Below are 24,579 nucleotides of genomic sequence, written 5' to 3' on the forward strand. Positions count from 1 at the left end.
GCAATACAACCGTACCTCAAGAAACAAGAAAAACATCAAATAAACAATCTAGCTTCACACCTAAAACAACTGGAAAAAGAAGAAGAAAAAAAAATTAGTAGAAGGAAAAAAATCATAAAGATCACAGCAGAAATATGTGAAAAAAAAACATGAAAGAAACAATAGTAAAGATTAATAAAACTAAAAACTGGTTCTTTGAGAAGGTAAACAAAATGACAAACCTTTAGCCAGACTCATCAAAAAAAATTAAAAGAGAGAAGAATAAAATCAACAAAATTAGAAATGAAAAAAGAGAGGTTACAACAGAGTGCAGAAACACAAAGTGTTATAAGAGACTATTATGAACAACTATATGGCAACAAAGTGGATAGCCTGCAAGAAATGGACAGATTCTTAGAAAAGTTCAATCCAATCTTTCAAGACTGAACCAGGAAGAAATAGAAATTATGAACAACCCCATTACAAGCACTGAAATTGAAGCTGTGATTAAAAAAAAAAAAAAAAAGTTCCCCAAAACAAAAGCCCAGGACCAGATGGCTTCACGGGAAAATTCTATCAAACATTTGGAGAAGAGATAATGCCTGTCTTCCTAAAACTCCTTCAAAAAAATGCAGAGGAAGGAACACTTACAAACTCATTCTACGAGGTATCACCCTTCTACCAAAACCAAACAAAGACAACACAAAAAAAGAAAACTATAGGTCAATATCACTGATGAACATAGATGCAAAAATCCTCAACAAAATTTTAGCAGATAGAATTCAGCAACACATAAAAAAGCTCATACACCATTATCAGGTTGGGTTTATTCCATGGATGCAAGGATTCTACAATATACAGAGATCATTCAATGTGATATATCATATAAACAAATTAAGAGATAAAAGCCATATGATAATCTCAATAGATGCAGAAAAAGTCTTTGACAAAATTCAGCACCCATTTGTAATGAAAACTCTTTAAAAACTCTTTAAAAAATCTACCTCAACACAGTAAAGGCCATATATGATAAGCCTATAGCAAAGATTATTTTCAATGGTGAAAAACTGAAAGCATTCCCTCTAAGATCAGGAACAAGACAAGGGTGTCCACTCTCATCATTATTATTCAACATAATTCTTGAAGTCCTAGCTATAGCAATCAGAGTAGAAAAAAATAGATAAATAGAAGGAATCCAGATCAGAAAAAAAGAAGTAAAGCTCTCACTGTTTGCAGATGACATGATACTGTACATGGAAAACCCTAAAAATAGTATCAGAAAATTACTAGAGCTAATCAGTGAATTTAGCAAAGTTGCAGAAACAAAATCAATACACAGAAATCACTTGCATCTTTATATAATAACACTGAGAAATCAGAAAGAGAAATTAAGGAATCAATCCAATTGCCATTTCAACAAAAAGAATAAAATATCAAGGAATAAACTTACCCAAGGAGAAAAAAGAATTGTACACAGAAAATTTTAAGACACTGATAAAAGAAATCAAAGATGATGTAAACAGATGGAGAGATATTCCTTGTTCCTAGACAGGAAGAATCAATATTATGAAAATTACTATACTACCAAATACAATCTACAGTTTCAATGAAATCTTTATCAAATCACCAATGGCATTTTTCATAGAACAAGAACAAAAAATTTTACAATTCATATGGAACCACAAAAGACCCCCAAATAGCCAAAGCAGTCTTAAGAAAGAAGAATGGAGCTGGAGGAATCAAGCTTCCTGACTTCAGATTATACTGCAAAGCTACAGTCATCAAGACAGCATGGTGCAGGCACCAAAACAGAAATATAGACCAATGGAACAGGATAGAAAGCCCAGAAATAAACCCATGCACATATGGGTACCTTATCTTGACAAAGGAGGTAAGAAAATGCAATGGGACAAAAACAACCTCTTCAATAAATGGTTCTGGGAAAACTGCACAGCTACCTGTAACAGAATGAATTTAGAACACTTTCTAACACCATACACAAAGATAAGCTCAAAATTGGTTAAAGAGCAAAACTGGTTAAAGACCAGAAACTAAAACATTCTAAGAGGAAAACATAGGCAGAGCACTCGATGACATAAATCAAAACAAGATCGTCTATGACCCACCTCCCAGAGTAATGGAAATAAAAACAAAAGCAAACAAGTGGAACCCAATTAAACTTAAAAGCTTTTGCACAGCAAAGGAAACTATAAGCAAGGTGAAAAGACAACCCTCAGAATGGGAGAATATAATCGCAAATGAAACAACTGACAAAGGATTACTTTCCAAAATATATAAGCAGCTCATACAACTCAATAAAAGAAAAACAACCCAATGAAAAAGTGGGAAAAAGACCTAAAGAGACATTTCTCCAAATAAGACATACAGATGGCTAACAAACATATGAAAAGATGCTTCACATCACTCAGTATTCAATTCAGTTCAGTTCGGTTCAGTCGCTCATTAGTGTCTGACTCTTTGCGACCCCATGAATTGCAGCATACCAGGCCTCCTTGTCCATCACCAACTCCCGGAGTTTACTCAAACTCATGTCCATTGTGTCGGTGATGCCATGCAGCCATCTCATCCTCTCTCGTACCCTTCTCTTCCTGCCCCTGATCCCTCCCAGCATCAGGGTCTTTTCCAACGAGTCAGCTCTTCACATGAGGTGGCCGAAGTATTGGAGTTTCAGCTTTAGCATCAGTCCTTCCAATGAACACCCAGGACTGATCTTCTTTAGGATGGACTGGTTGGATCTCCTTGCAGACCAAGGGACTCTCAAGAGTCTTCTTCAACACTACAGTTCAAAAGCATCAATTCTTTGGCACTCAGCTTTCTTCACAGTCCAACTCTCACATCCATAATGACCTCTGGAAAAACCATAGCCTTGACTAGACGGACCTTTGTTGGCAAAGTAATGTCTCTGCTTTTGAATATGCTATTTAGATTGGTCATAACTCTTCTTCCAAGGAGTAAGTGTCGTTTAATTTAATGGTTGCAATTACCATCTGCAGTGATTTTGGAGCCCCCCAAAAATAAAGTCTGACACTGTTTCCATTGTTTCCCCATCTATTTCCCATGAAGTGATGGGACCAGATGCCATGATCTTCATTTTCTAAGCCAACTTTTTCACTCTCCTCTTTAACTTTTAACAAGAAGCTTTTTAGTTCTTCCTCACTTTCTGCCACAAGGGTGGTGTCATCTGGATATCTGAGGTAATTGATATTTCTCCTGGCAATCTTGATTCCAACTTGTGCTTCTTCCAGCCCAGCGTTTCTCATGATGTACTCTGCATAAAAATTAAATAAGCAGGGGTACAATATACAGCCTTGACATATTCCTTTTCCTATTTGGAACCAGTCTGTTGTTCCATATCCAGTTCTAACTGTTGCCTCCTGACCTTCACACAAGGTTTCTCAGGAGGCAAACCAGGTAGTCCAGTATTCCCATCTCAATGGCCATCATCAAAAAGTGTACAAGCAATAAATCCTAGAGAGAGTATGGAGAAAAGGAATGCTTTTGCACTGTTGATGGGAATGTAAATTGAAAAGCCACTATGGAAGATGGTATGGAGATTCCTTTAAAAACTAGGAATAAAACCACCACATGATTTAGCAAATCCACTCTTAGGCCTATATCTTGAGAAAACCAAAATTGAAAAAGACACATGTATCCCATTGTTCATTGCAGCACTATTTACAATATCTAGAACATGAAACCAACCTAGATGTCCATCAACAGATAAGTTGATAAGTAAACTGTGGTACATATACACAATGGAATATTACACATCCATAAAAAGGATCACATTTGAGTCAGTTCTTATGAATGGATGAACCTAGAGCCTGTTCTTCAGAGTGAAGTAAGTCAGAAAGAGAAAGATAAATATCATATTCTAACACACACATATATATGTGGAATCTAGAAAAATAGTACTGAAGAATTTGTTTGCAGGGCAGCAATGGAGAAACAGACATAGAGAATAGACTTATGGACATGAGGAGAGAGAAGGAGAGGGTGAGATGTATGGAAAGAGTAACATGGAAACTTACATCACCATATGTAAAATAGGTAACCAGAGGGAATTTGCTGTATGGCTCAGGAAATTCAAGCAGGGCCTCTGTATCAACCTAGTGGTGTGGAATGGGGAGGGAAATGGGAAAGAGTTTCAAAAGGGAGGGGATATATATATACCTAAACCTGATTCATGTTGAGGTTTGACAGAAAACAACAAAATTCTGTAAAACAATTATCTTTTAATTAAAAAAAATAAAGACTATTATAAGAAAGTTCATTATCATATTTCCTATGATAGTTAGGATTATGGTGTATTATTGCTTTAATTGCATACATAATATCTTTAAGCAAGTTCCATCTTTGCTTGCATTTTTAAGCTCTATTCCTTAAAGTAATGTAATTATTTACTTATTCAAAGCTTTATAAAATTGAGAAAACATATTTTTAGCTCTTATATTTCCTTACATTTAACTATTCAGCTAATAATAAATTATAATTGCTTTGTTCTAATACCTGTAAAAAGACAGATAATTGCCCAAATCATTTCTATTTATCCTGATAGTTTTATATTTGCTCTGTTTTTATATTTGGTAGACATATTTGTTCTTAGTTATTTTAGGTTTATTTTACTTAAGTTATAGATGTCAAAGTCCATGGTAAACCATTACTGAACTTGGTCAATACATAACATCAACATCATCTGAGTTAAAATGAATATTTTTTTTCCTTGTTAATAAATTATTGGAAAGCATATTGAAGATAGGTTTTTATGCTTGGGGCTGGTGCACTGGGATAACCCAGAGGGATGGTATGGGGAGGGAGGAGGGAGGGATGTTCAGGATGGGGTACACGTGTACACCTGTGGTGGATTCATATTGATGTGTGGCAAAACCAATACACTATTGTAAGGCAATTAGCCTCCAATTTGAATAGATAGGTTTGTGTTTAAAAAAATATATTTTAAAAAAGGAAAAAAATATGCTATAGGAAAAATAACAGAAAATAGTATTGTTTTAGGGGTAGGGAAGATTGCAGTGGAAGATGGCAACATTTTTTAAATGGGGCAAAAAGCAGAACAAAGTTATTGATGATGATCAAAAATAGTGTTTTGGGGTTTAGCAATTAGACTTGTAGATATATTACTTTTCGAGGAATAAACTGGAAGACCTGTACTATTATAATAAAAAGTCACACTATTCTTTTTATTATTATATTGTAAAATGCATTATAAAATAAAAAAGAAAACAAAAACAAAAAAAAAAAAACAACAACAACAAATGAAGAGATACTTTTTAAATGGAGAATTTGGTGGAACTTCAAAACAAAGACATGACCAGAACACCCCATATTCACCTACAGGATTAGAGAAGGAAAGAAAGAGAATATTCTGTTTTTAGTGACAACTATACTTTTTAAATTCAACTGTCTTCATATTTGCTGCAGGTTTCAGGCTGATGCTAGTTAATAAGAAGCCAGTACTTGTGCTTAGAATAGTGGTCACAGAACAGTTCATGAGAAGACCAGGAGAAATGCTGAGACCAAGGAAAAGAAAGAAATGGATGAGCTCTTGAGTTCCTGATGGAGAAATCATCTCCATAGAAAATAGCATTTATTAGAAGTGCATTTTCTGTTCTAAGTATCTGCAGTAGAAACTCTAAACAATTTGCTTCTTCTTTGCCATATTTATATTATAAGTAAAATTAAAGAAGGATTAAAATTAAATAATTTTTTTTTGTGGTTGTTCATGTCCAACTCTTGTGACCATATGGACTGCAGCACGTCAATCTCTTCCGTCCTTCACTGTTTCCCAGTTGTTGTTGTTTAGTTGCTAAGTCATGTTTAACTCTGTGCAATCTCATGGACTGTAGCCTGCTAGGCTCCTCTGTCCATGGGATTTCCCAGGCAAGAATACTGGAGTGGGCTGCAATTTCTTCCTCTGGGGGATCTGCCTGGAGCAGGAATCAAACACAAGTCTTCTACATTGACAGGCAGATTCTTTTCCACTAAGCCACCAGGGAAGCCCTCAAAATCTTACAGTGTTCTCTCAAATTTATGTCCATTGAGTCAGTGATGCTATTTAACCATCTCATCCTCCGCCGCCCACTTCTCCTTTTTCCCTCCATCTTTCCCATAGTCAGGGTCTTTCCCAATGAATCAGCTCTTCTTACCAGGTGGCTAAAGTATTGGAGATTCAACTGCAGCATCAGTCCTTCCAGTCAATATTCAGGGTTGATTTCCTTTAGGATTGACTGGTTTGATCTCCTTGCAGTTCAAGGGGCTCTCAAGAATCTTCTCCAGCACTACAATTCTAAAGCATCAATTCTTCACTGCTAGAACTTCTTTATGGTCCAACTCACATATATGCATGCCTATGTGGAAAACCTGACTACATAACTCTGACTACATAGACCTTTGTCACCAAAGTGATATCTCTGCTTTTTAATACACTGTCTAGGTTTGTCATAGCTTTTCTTCTGAGAAGCAAATGTCTTTTAATTTCATGGCTAGAGTCACCACCAGCAATGATTTTGGAGGACAAAAAAAAAAAAAAATACTGTTTCCACTTTTCCCCTTTCTATTTGCGTGAAGTGACGGACCAGATGCCATGATTTTCACATTTTTTAAAGCTGAGTTTCATGCCAACATGTTCGTCTTTCACCTTCATTAAGAGAGGTTTTAGTTCCTTTTTACTTTCTGCCATTAGAGAGGTATCTGTGTATCTGAAGTTGATATTTCTGCACCAATCTTGATTCCAGCTTGTGATTCAATCAGGCCAACATTTCACATGATGCACTCTGCATATAAGTTAAATAAGCAGGATGACGGTATACAGCCTTATTGTAACTTTTTTTTTAAATTTTTTTTTATTGTAACTTTTAAAGTTAGTTTAAAAGTGTAGGTATTAAATTCAAGTCATTTACTTTGGCTCATCATCCCAATAGCCATGCCAACATACAACAAACAGCTAGTTCTCTGCAGCCAAGAAGGATTACAATACAAATGAAGTACTATCATTATTAATATCCAAAAGAAGGATAGTCTTCAAATGAAAGACAAAAAATAGTGTTTTGCATTCCAAGAAGGAGAAACTCTAATGTGTGATATGGAAGAAAATTGGTGGTGTAAAATGTGCTTTACAGTAGAGTAGAAATACTAACAGGCTTCTGATTTTCCTGACTGGCAAAGAAGCTCTGGCTAAAGTGTGTTCTACATTAGTCCTTGTATAGTTCTTCTAGAGAGTATGAAATAATTATTGCATATTGAACCCTAAATTATGTTAGATATTCAAGAAATATTCAACTTGATCAGTATGAAAATACAATTAATCATTATGTTCCTGAGGCCTCAAGAAACATCTCAACTGGTTGAACTAAAAGCAATGAAGAAAGGAAAGCATGAAGTTTTTAATGGTAAAAATTTCCATATGTTTATTCACTTGTATCTTTTAAAGAATAGATTATTTTAAACCTTAATTCTGAATCACGTGGCAAATTTTTGTAGTATTTGATCTTTGATATGATAAGTTTAGGAATAGAAAAAAACCCAGAAGAACAGGGGAGAAATCTTTTTCAAATCAGTGGCTGGATTATTCAGATGGACTCTTTCAAGGTTTCTAGCCCAACTGTTTTAAAAAAATAGCAGAAGACTACTCTCTCTTTTTCTTCTTTGCTGTCTTACCAAACTTCCAGTAACAAAACAGGCAACATTTAGTGACCAGGAATACAACAGTTGCCACACAAGCTAGCAGGAAGCCAATCACATCCAAAGAGTGGTGCTGGAACCAGGTGAGGTCATGAAAGGCTGGTCGAAGGTGCTTGGCTCCTTTGTGGCGCATGACAAACTCAACCCAGAAGACTGCTCGGTCCAGGGGTTTCACAGGCTGATCATGATGAATTCTTGATAACTTCATAGCATTCTCTTTATAGCTAAAATTGAATATATAAATAGCAACTTGAAAAGTTTGTTAAGGACATGATACACCTAAAACAGTTATATATTATTAAAATATATTGCATAATTAATTATATGATAAGTTGTGTCATAAATGATATCATCAAGAATATGAAAAGCATATGAAAACTTGTTTCCTCTTATATTTCTAGATGTGATAGTTCATCAGTTCAAAAGTGTTGGGTGCTTTATAGTCTCAGTAATTATTGGAAGTGGGAGAGAACAGAATTGCCAATTGAAAATAGCATTCTGAAAGTACAGAAATAGGATGATTATTAGTATGTGTAGCTCAAGAATACAGAACTTTGATCTAACTTTCTGAGTGTGGTATTGGGAACATGATAGTGACAGGAAGCAGCATGGAGGGGAAGGTCTGAGAAGAAAGAACACTTTCCCCACTCCTTCACTCTTCCCCAGGTTTGGGCTGGAGTATCAGTGTTAACAAGACTTCAGCCGTAACAGGAAATGGTTTCAGTCTGTGATCTTCATTATCCTGACATTTCAGATGAAAGCAAAAAAGCTTCATTTGACCCTCTGGGCAAGAAGTAGCGCCTGAGACTGAACAGATAGTGGCATTTTTCTTCAGGCTAAAGAAGGCTGTGTGTTGAAAAGCAGAAACATTACTCTGCCAACAAAGGTCTGAATAGTCAAGGCTATGGTCTTCCTAGTGGTTCCATACCATTGTGAGAGCTGGACCATAAAGAAGGTAAAATGCCAAATAACTGATGCCTTCAACTGTGGTGCTAGAGAAGACTCCTGAAAGTCCCTTGGATAGCAAGGAGATCAAACCAGTCAATCATAAGGGAGATCAACCCTAAATATTCACTGGAACGACTGATGTTGACACTGAAGCCCCAGTATTCTGATCATCTGATGAGAACAGACAACTCATTGGAAAAGTCTATGATACTGGGAAAGATTGAGGGCAGAAGGAGAAGAGGATGTCAGAGGATGAGACAGTTGGATGGCAACACTTAAAATGAACATGAACTTGGGCAAACTCTGGGAGATGGTGAGAAACAGAGATCCCTGGCATGCTGCAGTTCATGGGGTTGCAAAGAGAAGACATGACTGGGCGACTGAACAACAACAATAACAGAGGGCTGCACCTGCAGTGGTGAGATGCAAGGATGGTGATACATAGAAAACTAACCCTTCTAACTTCTGTCAAGGAGCAGAAGACCCCACCAGGATTTGGGTTGATACTGGAGCTTCAGCTTCAACATCAGTCTTTCCAGTGAATATTCAGGGTTGATCTCCCTTATGATTGATTGGTTTGATCTCCTTGCTATCTTTTGAATGGCTGACTTAGAAGCAAGATTTCCTTGGGTTTGTGAAGGAGGCAAGTTATTCACCCACACCAAAGTGCAATCATCATTGATAGAGAATACAGAACATTATATTGTAGAAAGTCATGGGAAAGTATATAAAAAGTTTTCAGGAAAAGAACTATACAACATAAAAAATAAACAAAGTCTTACATGACAGTATACATGTTAGAATTCCCATTCTCCCAAATCATCCCACCCTCTCCCTCTCCCTCTGAGTCCAAAAGTCCGTTATACACATCCGTGTCTTTTTTCCTGTCTTGCATACAGGGTCGTCATTGCCATCTTCCTAAATTCCATATATATGTGTTAGTATACTGTATTGGTGTTTTTCTTTCTGGCGTACTTCACTCTGTATAATTGGCTCCAGTTTCATCCATCTCATCAGAACGGATTCAAATGAATTCTTTTTAATGGCGGAGTAATACTCCATTGTGTATATGTACCACAGCTTTCTTATCCATTCATCTGCTGATGGACATCTAGGTTGTTTCCATGTCCTGGCTATTATAAACAGTGCTGCGATGAACGTTGGGGTACATGTGTCTCTTTCAATTCTGGTTTCCTCGGTGTGTATGCCCAGCAGTGGGATTGCTGGGTCATAAGGTAGTTCTATTTGCAATTTTTTAAGGAATCTCCACACTGTTCTCCATAGTGGCTGTACTAGTTTGCATTCCCACCAACAGTGTAGGAGGGCTCCCTTTTCTCCACACCCTCTCCAGCATTTATTGCTTGCAGATTTTTGGATCGCAGCCATTCTGACTGGTGTGACATGTATACTGTCATGTAAGAATTGAATCGCCAGTCCATGTCTGACGTAGGGTGCAGCTTGCTTGGGGCTGGTGCATGGGGATGACCCAGAGAGATGTTGTGGGGAGGGAGGTGGGAGGGGGGTTCATGTTTGGGAACGCATGTAAGAATTAAAGATTTTAAAATTTAAAAAAATAAAAAAAAATAAAAAATAAAAACACACTTCCATCAAGGCCAAAAAAAAAAAAAAAAGATAAAATGAGTCAAACACTCAATTACTTCACCTCGGTGTGAAATCTACTCAAAGTGTCACCTTTTAGTAGTTTCCCTGCCTTTGGAATCCTAGTTCTCACTGAGAAATAAACAGCTTTGTCTCCTGCCAAAACAATGTCAGGCATCCAAATCATGCAAGAATGGGTGGACATAGCCTCAGAAAGTGGCCTCCAGAGGGCTGCACACTTGTACCTCAGCCCTATCTATCTGCAAGTTGATATTTCAACCTTCATAGAAAAGAGTGGCATCAGAGGAGATGGAGCATGTTCAGGTGATAAGATACAAGGAACCCAAACCTTGTGCTCTGCGAAAACCTAGAAGGGTGGTAGGAAGGGGTGGGAGATGGGAGGGAGATTGAAGAGGGAGGAGACATATATATACCTATGACTGATTCGTGTTGATGTATAGCAGAAACCAACACATATTGTAAAGTAATTGTCGTCCAACTAAAAATAAAACGAGAACTAGTGGCATCATATCAAACAAGAAAAAAAAATAAAATAAAATAAGTAAAGTCCTGCTGCCCTTTCATTTAAAAAAACAGGCAGGCCTTTCCTAATACACAGGATTATAAGGAATAAGTACCTCTGAATATATCTCAGGAAAACAAATAATAGTGCAGAAGTTGCAAGACAGATACAGAAACAAAATATTTTTTAGATAAAAAGTCAAGAAAATAAATAGATATACTCTATTAAAACATAAACTGCATCATTAGGTACATATAAATATGAAATTAATGTTAAATGATATTGGAAATTGTGGTCATGGACAAGATAAGTACATTGTAAGCTTTGATAACATTGCACTGATAATATAGCAAAAAAATAAGATGTGATGTTTAAGAGACATTGATGGAAACTGGTGCTTGTTTTAAAGAGTAAAGTAAGTCAGAAGGAGAAAAACAAACATCATATATTAATATTGTAACCTAGGAAGAAATAGTACTGATAACCCCATTTGTAGGGTAGGGATAGAAATACAGATGTAGAGAACAGATATGTGGACACAGCAGTTGGACGAATTGTACTAGTAGCGAGTAGCCCTAACATATATACACTATCATGTGTAAGGTAGACAGCCAGTTAGAAGTTGCTGTATACCACAGCCAGCTCAGCCTGGTGCTCTGGGTCTTCCTAGGTGGCACAGTGGTAAAGAATCTCATGAGAAGCAGGAGACACACATTTGATCCCTGGGTCAGGGAGATCCTCTGGAGGAAGAAAGAGCAAACCACTCCAGTATTCTGCACTGGAAAATCCTACTAACAGAGGAGCCCAGCAGGCAACAGTTGATGGGGTCAAAAAGACTTGGACACCTTAGAGATTGCCACAAAACCACAGAGGGGTGGGATGGGATGGAAGTTGGAGACAGGCTCATGAGGGAGGTATTACAAATATATATGTACTTAGCATGATTCACGGTATACATAAGAAGGGAATGGCAAACCACTACAACATTCTGCCTTGAGAAACCAATAAACAGTACAAAAAGGCAAAACAATATGAAACCAAAAGATGATCCCCAACAGGTCAGTAGGTGTCCAATATGCTACTCGAGAAGACAAAGAAACAGCCCCAAAAGGAATGAAGAGGCTGACCCAAAGTGGAAATGACAGCTATTTGCAGATGTCTCTGGTGGTAAAAGGGAGAATGTCAAGGCTGTATATTGTCACCCTGCTTATTTAACTTATACGCAGAGTACATCATGAAAAACGCTGGCCTGGAGGAAGCTCAAGCTGGAATCAAGATTGCTGGGAGAAATGTCAATAACCTCAGATATGCAGATGACACCACCCTTATGGCAGAAAGTGAAGAAGAACTAAAGAACCTCTTCATGAAGTTAAAAGAGGAGAGTGAAAAAGGTGGCTTAAAGCTCAACATTCAGAAAACAAACATCATGGCATCCAGTCCCATCACTTCATGACAAACAGATAGGGAAAAGGTGGAAACAGTGGCTCACTTTATTTTTGGGGGCTCCAAAATCACTGCAGATGGTGATTGCAGCCATTAAATTAAAAGATGCTTACTCCCTAGAAGGAAAGCTATAACCAATCTAGAGAGTATATTAAAAAGCAGAGACATTGCTTTGTCTAGAAAAGGTCTGTCTAGTCAAGGCTATGGTTTTTCCAGTGGTCATGTATGGATGTGAGCGTTGAACTGTGAAGAAAGCTGAGTGCTGAAGAATTGATGCTTCTGAAATGCGGTGCTGAAGACTCTTGAGAATCCCTTGAACTGCAAGGAGATCCAACCAGTCCATCCTAAAAGAGATCAGTCCAGGGTGTTTTTGGAAGGACTGATGTTGAAGCTGAAATTCCAATACTTTGGTCCACCTGATGTGAAGAGCTGACTCATTAGAAAAGACCCTGATGCTGGGAAAGATTGAAGGCAGGAGGAGGAGGGGACAACAGAGGATGAGATGGTTGGATGGCCTCACCGTCTCAATGGACATGTGTTTGAGAGGACTCAGAGCTGGTGATGGAAAAGGAGGCCTGGCGTGCTGCAGTTCATGGGGTTGCAAAGAATCGGACATGACTGAGCAACTGAACTGACCTGAACTGGTGGTGAAAGTAAAGTCCAATGCTGTAAAGAACAATATTGCATAGGAACCTGGAATGTTAATCCTACGAATCAAGGTAAATTGGAAGAGATCGAATGGGAGATGACAAGCGTGAACACTGAAATTTTAGGAATCAGTTGACTAAAATGGACCACAACATGTGAATTTAATTTAGCCGACCATTACATCTACTACTGTGGGAAAGCAGCACTTAGCGAAATGCAATAGCCCTCATAGTCAACAAGAGTCCAAAATGCAAAATTTGGGTGCAATCTTAAAAATGACAGAAAGATCCTGCGGTTTCAAAGCCAAACCATTCAAAACCATAGTAATTCAAGTATATGCCCCAACCAGTAATAACAAGGAAGCTGAATTTGAAGACCTACAAGACCTTCTAGAAGTAACACACAAAAAAATATGTCCTTTTCATCATAATGGACTGAAATCCAAAAATAAGAATGTAAGAGATACCTGGAGTAACAGGCAAGATTGTCCTTGGAGTACAAAACAAAGCAGGGCAAAGATTAACAGAGTTTTGCCAAGACATAGCACACTGGTCATAGCAAACACCCTCTTCCAACAACACGAGACACCTCTACACATGGACATCATCATATGGTCAATACTGAGATCAGATTGAGCTTCAGCATCAGTCCTTTCAATGAAACTTCAGGACTGATTTCCTTTAGGATTGAATGGCTGGATCTCTTTGCAGTCTAAGTGACTTTCACAGTCTTTTCCAACTCCACAGTTCAAAGCATCAACTCTGCAGTGTTCAGCTCTCTTTATGGTCCATCTCTTCCATCCATACTTGACTACTGGAAGAACCATAGCTTTCACTAGAACGACCATGGCAAATAGATGGGGAAACAATGGAAACAGTGACAGACTTTATTTTGGGGGCTCCAAAATCACTGTGGATATGACTGCAGCTATGAAATTAAAAGACAATTTCTCCTTGGAAGAAAATCTATGACAGATTTAGATAGCACACTAAAAATCAGAGACATCACTTTGCTGACAAAGGTCCATCTGGTCAAAGCTAACATTTTTCCAGTAATCCTACAGATGTGAGAGGCGGACCATAAAGAAGGCTGAGTGCTGAAAAAATGATGTTTTTCATCTGTGATGTTGGAGAGAACTCTTGAGAGTTCCTTGAACTCCAAGGAAATCAAACCAGTCAATCCTAAAGAAATCAACCCAGAATATTCATTAGAAGTATTGATGTTGAAGCTGAAGCTCCAGAACTTTGGCCACTTGATGGAGGAGCGAAATCATCTGAAAAGACTCAGATTCTGAGAAAGATTGAATGCAGGAGAAGATGGCAACAGTGGATGAGATAGTTGAAGGGTGTCACTGATTCAATGAACATGAGACCAAAGGCCTGGAGATAGTTTAGGATGGGGAAGCCTAGCGTGCTGCAGCCCATGAGATCACAAATAGTTGGACATGACTGAGCGACTTAACAACAACAACACATTGTTGCATGGTAGAAACCAAGGCAACATTTTAAATTAGTTATATCCCAATTAAAAATAAGTTAAACAAATAAGAGAGACACTGATAAGTGACTTCATAGTGATTCATAGTCATTCTTCATATTCATGACTTCATAGTCATTCAATATTTTAAAAATTTAAATATTAAATTTAAATTTAAAAATTTAAAAAATAATTTTAATCTTGAATGTTAATGCATGTTTATAGACTTACACAAAATTTCTAGTAAGAATTTATCTGATATATAGAAACATTTACAACTCTGGCAAAGATTTTAATTTTAATACAGTTTTTTTTTTCCAAAGAATATGTTTTATTTATATGAAATACAGTTACATAATAGATGTACTCTTTCATTACTGAGAATTTATTTGTCTGTCATCACAGCTAACTACCATGTTGTACAAAGTACCCCAGGATTTATTTATTTTATTACACAAAGTTTGTTCCCTATTACTCAAAGCTTGTCTTTCCATTCTTCCAACTCCTAGACCCTGGAAAACACCAGTCTACTCTCTACTTCTCTGAATTTCAATTATTAGGCTGCATGTATCAGTTCAGTTCAGTTCAGTTGCTCAGTAGTGTCCAACTCTTTTCAACCCCATGAATGACAGCACGCCAGGCCTCCCTTCCATCACCATCTCCCAGAGTTCACTCAGACTCACGTCCATTGAGTCAGTGATGCCATCCAGCCATCTCATCCTCCTTTGTCCCCTTCTCCTCTTGCCCCCAATCCCTCTCAGCATCAAAGTCTTTTCCAGTGAGTCAACTCTTCACATGAAGTGGCCAAAGTACTGGAGTTTCAGCTTCAGCATCATTCATTCCAAAGACATCACAGGACTGATCTTAAGAATGGACTGGTTGGATCTCCTTGCAGTCCAAGGGACTCTCAAGAGTCTTCTCCAACACTACAGTTCAAAAGCATCAATTCTTCGGTGCTCTGCCTTCTTCACAGTCCAACTCTCACATCCATACATGACCACTGGAAAAACCATAGCCTTGACTAGACGGACCTTAGTCGGCAAAGTAATGTTTCTGTTTTTGAATATACTATCTAGGTTGGTCGTAATTTTCCTTCCAAGGAGTAAGTGTCTTTTAATTTCATGGCTGCAAACACCATATGCAGTGATTTTGGAGCCCCCCAAAATAAAATCTGACACTATTTTCACTGTTTCCCCATCTATTTCCCATGAAGTGATGAGACTGGATGCCATGATCTTCGTTTTCTGAATGTTGAGCTTTAAGCCAACTTTTTAGCTCTCCTCTTTTACTTTCATCAAGAGGCTTTTTAGTTCCTCTACACTTTCTGTCATAAGGGTGGTGTCATCTGCATATCTGAGGTTATTGATATTTCTCCCAACAATCTTGATTCCAGCTTGTGCTTCCTGCAGCCCAGCATTTCTCATGATGTACTCTGCATATAAGTTAAATAAGCAGGGTGACAATATACAGCCTTGACGTACTCCTTTTCCTATTTGGAACCAGTCTGTTGTTCCATGTCCAGTTTTAACTGTTGCTTCCTAACCTGCATACAGATTTCTCAAGAGGCAGGTCAGGTGGTCTGATATTCCCATCTCTTTCAGAATTTTCCACAGTTTATTGTGATCCACACAGTACCTAGAGAGCATATTAAAAAGCATAGAAATTACTCTGCTTACAAAGGTCTATATAGTCAAACTATGGTTTTTCCAGCAGTCAGGTATGGATGTGAGAGTTGGACCATAATGTAAGTTGAGTGTCAGAAAATTGATGCTTTTGAAATGTTGTGTTGGGAGGCTTTTGGGAATGCCTTGGACTGCAAGGTGATCAAACCAGTCTATCCTAAAAGAAATCAACCCTGAATATTCACTGGAAGGACTGATGCTGAAGCTGAAGCGCCAATATTTTGGCCACCTGATGTGAAGTGCTGACTTATTAGAAAAGACCCTGATTATGGGAAAGATTGAAGGCAAGAGGAGAAGGGGACAAAGAGGACTAGATGCTTAGATGGCATCACTGTCTTAATGGACATTAATTTCAGTGAGCTTGGGAGATGGTGATGGGCAGGAAAGCCTGGCATGCTGCTGTCCCTGGGTTCACAATGAGTCAGACACAACTGAGTGACTGAACAATTCCAGGGGATCTCCTCACTCAGGAATCAAACCTGCCTCTCCTGTAGCAACTGCATCAGCATGTGGTTTCTTTACCAGTGAACCATAAAGAAGGCTGAGCACCAAAGATTTGATGCTTTATGATTGTGGTGCTGGAGAAGACTCTTGAGAGTCCCTTGGAGAGCAAGAGATCAAATCAATCAATCCTGAAGGAAATCAACTCTGAATATTCATAAAAGGACTGATGCTGAAGCCGAAACTCCAATACTTTGGCCACCTCATGTGAAGAACTGACTCACTGCAAAAAACCTGATGCTGGAGCAAATTGAAGGGAAAAGGAGAAGGGGGTGGCAGAGGATGAGATGGTTAGATAGCATCGCCACCTCAATGGGCATGTATTTGAGCAAACTCTAGGAGATAGTGGAGAATGGAGGAGCTTGTCATGCTGTAGTCAGTGGGGTCACAGTGTCAGACACAACTTAGTGACTGAACAATATCAACAATTCTAGTAGGTATGAGGTGGGATTTTGATTTGCATTTCTTGATGCTTAGTAGTGTCAAGCCCCTTTTCAAGTACCTGTTGGCCATGTGTATGTCTTCTTTGGGCAAATATGTATTCAGTAACTACATTCATTTAAAATATTTTTTGCTATTTAGTAATATGAGTTACTTATACCTTTTGTATATTAGTCTCTTATCAGATGTGTAATTTTCAAAATATTCTCCAATTTTGTACATTACCTTTCATTTTGTAAATCATTTATTTTGCTGTGTAGAAGCTTTTGAGCTTGATATAGCCCCACATTTTGGCTTGCATTCGTTCCTTGTATTGTTGGTGTCATATCCCAAAATTTGGTGCCAATATCCTTATCAAGAAACTTTCCTTCCTGTCTTATAATAGGAGTTTTATGGTTTCAGGTCTTCTTATGTTTAAGTTTTTAGTTAATACTAGTAAAATTGTGTAAGTAATGCAATGTGGTGGTTTAGTCACTAAGTTGTGTCTGTCTCTTGTGACACCATGGACTGCAACCAGCCAGGCTCCTCTGTCGATTGGATTCTCCAGGAAAAAATACTGGAGTGGGTTGCCATTTCCTTCTCCAGGGGCTCTTCCTGACCCCAGAATTGAACCTGGGCCTCTTGTATTGAAAACAGATCTTTACTAACTGAACTCTGAGGGAAGCAGTGTAATACAAGGTGTCAACTTTTATTCTCCTGCATATAATTATCTAGTTTCCCAGTACTACTTATTGAAAAGATAACAGTTTTCCTATTGAGTATTCTTCACTAAAGAAAAGCGCAGGCGGCTGCGAGAGCCAGCGCACTAAGCGCAGGCGGTTGCGAGGAGCTACCCCTAGTCCGAGGTCTGGGGCAGCAGCCTAGAGTGCCAGGCTATGACAGCAGAGGAACGGCCGTGAGGAGCTACCCTGTGTCTGAGGTCAGGGGCGGCAGCCAAGAGGAGCTACCCCGCATCCAAGGTCAACAGCGGCCAGGAGAAGCTACCCTGCGTCCGAGGTCAAGGGCGGCCAGGAGGAGATGCCCTGTGTCCGAGGTCACTGGCTGCCGGGAGAAGCCACCTCACCCCAAGGCTGGAGGGGTGACCCTGAGGAGCCACCCTGAGCCCGAGGCCAGGGGCGGCAGCTGGGAGAAGCCACCAACGCCCGAGGCCAGGGCTGGTGGCAGAGAGGAGCATCCCGAGGAACGGTGGCTGCACAGGTGCAGGAGGGCCTAGAGGAGCTATCCCACGTTGAAGGTCAGGAACGGCGGTGGGAAGGAGATACCCATCGTCCAAGGTAAGGAGCAGTGGCTCTGCTTTGCTGGAGCAGCCGTGAAGAGAAACCCCACGCCCAAGTTAAGAGAAACACAAGTAAGGTGGTAGATGTTGCAAGGGGGCATCAGAGGGCAGACACACTGAAACCATACTCACAGAAAACTAGTCAATTTAATCTCACTAGGACCACAGCCTTGTCTAACTCAATGAAACCAAGCCATACCTGTGGGGCAATGCAAGATGGGCGTGTCATGGTGGAGAGGTCTGACAGAGTCTGGTCCACTGAGGAATGGAATGGCAAGCCACTTCAGTATTCTTGCCTTGAGAACCCCATGAACAGTATGAAAAGGCAAAATGATAAGATACCGAAAGAGGAACTCCCCAGGTCATTAGGTGCCCAATATGCTAATGGAGATCAGTGGAGAAATAACTCCAGAAAGAATGAAGGGATGGAGCCAAAGCAAAAACAATACCCAGCTGTGGATGTGACTGGTGATAGAAGCAAGGTCTGATGCTGTAAAGAGCAATATTGCATAGGAACCTGGAATGTCAGGTCCAAGAATCAAGGAAAATTGGAAATAGTCAAACAAGAGATGGCAAGGATGAACGTCGACATTCTAGGAATCAGCGAATTAAAATGGACTGTAATGGGTGAATTTACTCAGATGACCATTATATCTACTACTGCAGGCAGGAATCCCTCAGAAGAAAAGGAGTAGCCATCACGGTCATCAAAAGAGTCCGAATGCCGTACTTGGATGCAATCTCAAAAACGACAGAATGATCTTTGTTCATCTCCAAGGTAAACCATTCAATATCACAGTAATCCAAGTCTATGCCCTAACCAGTAACGCTAAAGAAGCTGAAGTTGAACAGTTTTATGAAGACCTACAAGACCTTTTAGAACTAACACCCAAAAAAGATGTCCTTTTCATTATAGGTGACTGGAATGCAAAAGTAGGAAGTCAAGAAACACCTGGGGTAACAGGCAAATTTGGCCTTGGAATCTGGAATGAAGCAGGGCAAAGACTAATAGAGTTTTGCCAAGAAAATGCACTGGTCATAGCAAACACCCTCTTCCAACAACACAAGAGAAGACTCTACACATGGACATCACCAGATGGCCAACACTGAAATCAGATTGATTATATTCTATGCACCCAAAGATGGAGAAGCTCTATACAGTTAGCAAAAACAAGACCAGGAGCTGACTGTGGCTCAGATAATGAACTCCTTATTACCAAATTCAGACTCAAATTGAAGAAAATAGGGAAAACTGTTAGACCATTCAGGTATGACCTAAATCAAATCCCTTATGATTATACAGTGGAAGTGAGAAATAGATTTAAGGGCCTAGATCTGATAGATAGAGTGCCTTATGAACTATGGAATGAAGTTCGTGACATTGTGCAGGAGACAGGGATCAAGACCATCCCCATGGAAAAAAAATGCAAAAAAGCAAAATGGCTGTCTGGGGAGGCCGTAAAGCTGTCAAGAAGAGAGGCAAAAAGCAAAGGAGAAAAGGAAAGATATAAGCATCTGAAGGCAGAGTTCCAAAGAATAGCAAGAAGAGATAAGAAAGCCTTCTTCAGCGATCAGTGCAAAGAAATAGAGGAAAAGAACAGAATGGGAAAGACTAGAGATCTATTTAAGAAAATTAGAGATACCAAGGGAATATTTCATGCCAAGATGGGCTCGATAAAGGACAGAAGTGGTATGGACCTAACAAAAGCAGAAGATATTAAGAAGAGGTGACAAGAATACATGGAAGAACTGTACAAAAAAATATCTTCACGACCCAGATAATCATGATGGTGTGACCACTAATCTAGAGCCAGACATCCTGGAATGTGAAGTCAAGTTGGCCTTAGAAAGCATCGCTATGAACAAAGCTAGTGGAGGCGATGTAATTCCAGTTGAGCTGTTTCAAATCCTGAAAGATGATGCTGTGAAAGTGCTGCACTCAATATACCAACACATTTGGAAAACTCAGCAGTGGCCACAGGACTGGAAAAGGTCAGTTTTCATTCCAATCCCAAAGAAAGGCAATGCCAAAGAATGCTCAAACTATCACACGATTGCACTCATCTCACACGCTAGTAAAGTAATGCTCAAAATTCTCCAAGCCAGGCTTCAGCAATCCGTGAACCGTGAACTTCCAGATGTTCAAGCTGGTTTTACAAAAGGCAGAGAAACCAGAGATCAAATTGCCAACATCCACTGGATCATGGAAAAAGCAAGAGAGTTCCAGAAAAACATCTATTTCTGCTTTATTGACTATGCCAAAGCCTTTGACTGTGTGGATCACAATAAACTGTAGAAAATTCTGAAAGAGATGGGAATACCAGATCACCTGACCTGTCTCTTGAGAAACCTGTATGCAGGTCAGAAAGCAACAGTTCGAACTGGACATGGAACAACAGACTGGTTCCAAATAAGAAAAGGAGTATGTCAAGGCTGTATATTGTCACCCTGCTTATTTAACTTCTATGCAGAGTACATCATGAGAAACGCTGGGCTGTAAGAAGCACAAGCTGGAATCAGGATTGCTGGGAGAAATATCAATAACCTCAGATATGCAGATGACACCACCCTTATGACAGAAAGTGAAGAGGAGCTAAAAAGCCTCTTGATGAAAGTGAAAGAAGAGAGTGAAAAAGTTGGCTTAAAGCTCAACATTCAGAAAACTAAGATCATGGCATCCGGTCCCTTCACTTCATGGGAAATAAATGGGGAAACAGTGGAAACAGTGTGAGACTTTATTTTTCTGGGCTTCAAAATCACTGTAGATGGTGACTGCAGCCATGAAATTAAAAGACACTTACTCCTTGGAAGGAAACTTATGACCAACCTAGATAGTATATTCAAAAGCAGAGACATTATTTTGCGACTAAGGTCCATCTAGTCAAGGCTATGATTTTTCCTGTGGTCAAGTATGGATGTGAGAGTTGGACTGTGGAGAAGGCTGAGTGCCAAAGAACTGATGCTTTTGAACTGTGGTGTTAGAGAAGACTCTTGAGAGTCCCTTGGACTGTCAGGTGATCCAACCAGTCCATTCTGAAGGAGATCAACCCTGGGTGTTCTTTGGAAGGAATGATGCTAAAGCTGAAACTCCAATACTTTGGCCACCTCATGCGAAGAGTTAACTCATTGGAAAAGACTCTGATGCTGGCAGGGATTGGGGGCAGGAGGAGAAGGAGATGACCAAGGATGAGATGGCTGGATGGCATCATGGACTCCATGGACACGAGTCTGTGAACTCCGGGAGTTGGTTATGCACAGGGAGGCCTGGCGTGCTGCGATTCATGGCGTCGCAAAGAGTCGGATACGACTGAGCAACTGAATTGAACTGAACTGAACTGATTATTCACTTTTGCCAAATATTATTCAACTTTACATAGAAGGGCTGATATCAGGGCTCTCAATCCTATCCATTGGTCTGTATGTCTATTTTTATGACAATATCATCTTTTTAAAATTTCTATAAGTTTGTAGTACAGCTTTAAATAAGAATTGGGATGCCTCCAATGTCATTATTTCTTGGGACTGGTTTGGCTGTTTGAGATCTCTGTGGCTTCACACAAGTTTAGAATTTGTTTTTCTATTTCTATACTCCATAAGGCCTTAAAGATTTGTCATTCAATTCATTCTTCTTTTTCTGCCAAGGAACTCTTTCTAGCTGAAAGTTCTCTCTTGGTGATGAGTAATGCTGGCTTGGGGATGATGCTTGTAAAATAAAACTGTCATCATTCTGTTCTTATGTGATTAATCTCAGATTTTTTGTTCTACTGTGTTGCTAAAATTTCTTACATGGACTTTAGAGCACTCCCAGAGTTGATTTTGCTCATTCATAGTGTCCCAACTGTTACTCTCTATCAGGGAAAGGGAGGCTGGGGCCTTCTTTCTATTTATAAATTAACACAACGAAAGACCAGAAGTAAGTTTCTAAACTGGTATTGGTTGTAACTACCCAGATGGTGACTTCAGCCATGAGATTGAAAGATGCTTGCTGCTTGGTAAAAAAAAGCTATGACTACCTGCTGCTACTGCTGCTGCTGCTGGTGCTGCTGCTAAGTCGCTTCAGTCGTGTCCGACTCTGTGCGACCCCATAGACGGCAGCCTAGCAGGCTCCCCCGTCCCTGGGATTCTCCAGGCAAGAACACTGGAGTGGGTTGCCATTTCCTTCAATGCATGAAAGTGAAAAGTGAAAGTGAAGTCGCTCAGTCGTGTCTGACCCTCAGCGACCCCATGGACTGCAGCCTTCCAGGCTCCTCCATCCATGGGATTTTCCAGGCAAGATTACTGGAGTGGGGTGCCATTGCCTTCTCCGATGACTATCTAGACAACATATTAAAAAGCAGAGACATAACTTTGCCAACAATGGTCTATCTAGTCAATGCTATGGTTTTTCCAGTAGTCATGTATGGATGTGAGAGTTGAATATAAAGAAAGGTGAGCATCAAAGAATTAATGCTATTGAACTGTGGTGTTAGAGAAGAGGCTTGAGAGTCAGTTGGACTGCAAGGAGATCCAACCAGTCCATCCTAAAGGAAATCAGTCCTGAATATTCATGGGAAGGACTGATGCTAAAACTGAAACTCCAATACTTTGGTCACCTGATGTGAAAAACTGACTCATTGGAAAAGACCCTGATGGTGGGAAAAATTGAAGGCAGGAGGAAAAGGGGACAACAGAGGATGGCATCACAGATTCAATGGACATGAGTTTGAACAAACTCCGAGAGTTGATGTTGGACAGGGAAGCCTGGCATGCTGCAGTCCATGGGTTGCAAAGGGACACGACTGAGCGACTAAACTGAACTGAACTGACATGAGGAAACCTGAGTGGTTTTTCATTTTTATTTTTATGATTTTGTTGTATTCCCTAAATTCTTCATCATGCTAATATCTGCAATTTTTAAGAAATAAAAATATTATTGTTAATTTAAAAATTCATCTTTTAAACAATAGATTTTTTTCTTTAAATAAATGTAGTATTTCTTTGGGGTTATAATCTATCACCCAGTAGTGGTAGGTGACAAAATACTTTCACAAAATTTAGGAAGTATAATCTTATTTGATATTAGACGCACTCTAAATTATGCAAAATTTGTTAATTTCAAATTATATAAAGCTGATTATTCTTTCAAAAACAAAATGCTTCTTAGTTAAGATTAAATTCTCTACTCACAAAGGGTTGTTAATAACTGCTTTCAAAGCATTAAGCAGATCTTCACTTGTCATTCTTCGCAAGTCTGCTTCGACAGCTGCCCCTTTGGCTTTCATACGAGCAAGATTATCATGCTGATCACCAAACATAGGAATTCCAACCATAGGGACCCCATGGTAAATAGCTTCATAGATTCCATTGGTTCCACAGTGAGTGATAAAAGCTCTGGTTTTGGGATGACCTAAAATTTGAAAGAAAAAAAGTATTATTCTAAGTTGTAAGAGTGTCAGAAACAGAAAATCATGACACCTGCATAAACCAAATCCTATTAGGTAACATTTTCTATATAATTCTGTGTCATGAGAACACATACAAATTCTTATAAGTTCTGAAGAAAGCAGCAATTAATTACTCCAGGCTAAGTATAATTAGTGATTAAAGCAATTAAGTCATTCCACAGACAACTAAGAAGTTTCCTGCAAAATATATGGTGGAGAGTATTTGCCTGTTTGACAAGTTGTTGCAGGAAGAATACATCAATAAAAAAGAATGGAGGGACTGAAGAAACTAATCTTTTTGTAGGTGGGAAAGAGGAGGTGACATGTGCAGGGTTTCAATATGAAAATGTTGTCATAACAAGCTAGAAAGATAGGCTGCATTAGTTCATGGTGTACTCTGTTTAAGAAAACTGGATTTGCGTTTGACTATACACTAATATGCAGCCATTTATATTATATATGAAAATAGCTGAAAAGGTTTGCCAGATTTTTTTTTCCCCCCCATGGAGAAGAGAGGTGTGAGAACATGGTGAAGAGAATCAGGAGTGTGTTGCAATATTATATACAAAAGTTAATGAAAGCCTCATCTAAAGGTAATTTCTCTGACCTTGATCCTGAAGAGGGAGAGATTATGTCATAAATGGGAGAGTCACAAAGGTCTAGTCAGGTTCCTCTGAACTCTTCTCAACCAGAATTTGATTTTGTGGCTCCACTATCTCTGCATTGCCCAATTTTAGCAAGCATTCTACTAGGTCAGTTGAGCTCTGCACTTTTCCATCCAATGAACTTCCAATATGTTCTTTTGTGATAAATTCCCCATTTTTCTTTCTTCATACAAATTGTTTCCAGTCTCTCTGTTTAATTGTAAAAGTCCATTGCACTAATAACTCTACTTATCATGATGGTCTTGAATAAAAGTGT

At 39.1% G+C, this 24,579-nt stretch overlaps 1 protein-coding gene across 2 annotated transcripts in view; it reads right to left on the minus strand.

Moving 5' to 3' along the window:
- The window catches only part of LOC102168532 (UDP-glucuronosyltransferase 2C1), a 44,556-nt gene continuing 26,876 nt past the window's right edge, over positions 6,900–24,579 (minus strand). For both annotated transcript variants that reach the window (XM_018049524.1, XM_018049525.1), the window contains exons 5-6: positions 23,402–23,621; positions 6,900–7,922 (exon numbers count right to left, since the gene is read on the minus strand). In XM_018049524.1, the coding sequence (XP_017905013.1) occupies positions 7,643–7,922; positions 23,402–23,621 (500 nt within the window). In that variant the 3' untranslated portion in view covers positions 6,900–7,642. The remainder of the gene's footprint in view (positions 7,923–23,401; positions 23,622–24,579) is intronic.

This window comes from Capra hircus, chromosome 6, assembly GCF_001704415.2.
Source record: "Capra hircus breed San Clemente chromosome 6, ASM170441v1, whole genome shotgun sequence".
NCBI classification, from domain to species: domain Eukaryota; kingdom Metazoa; phylum Chordata; class Mammalia; order Artiodactyla; family Bovidae; genus Capra; species Capra hircus.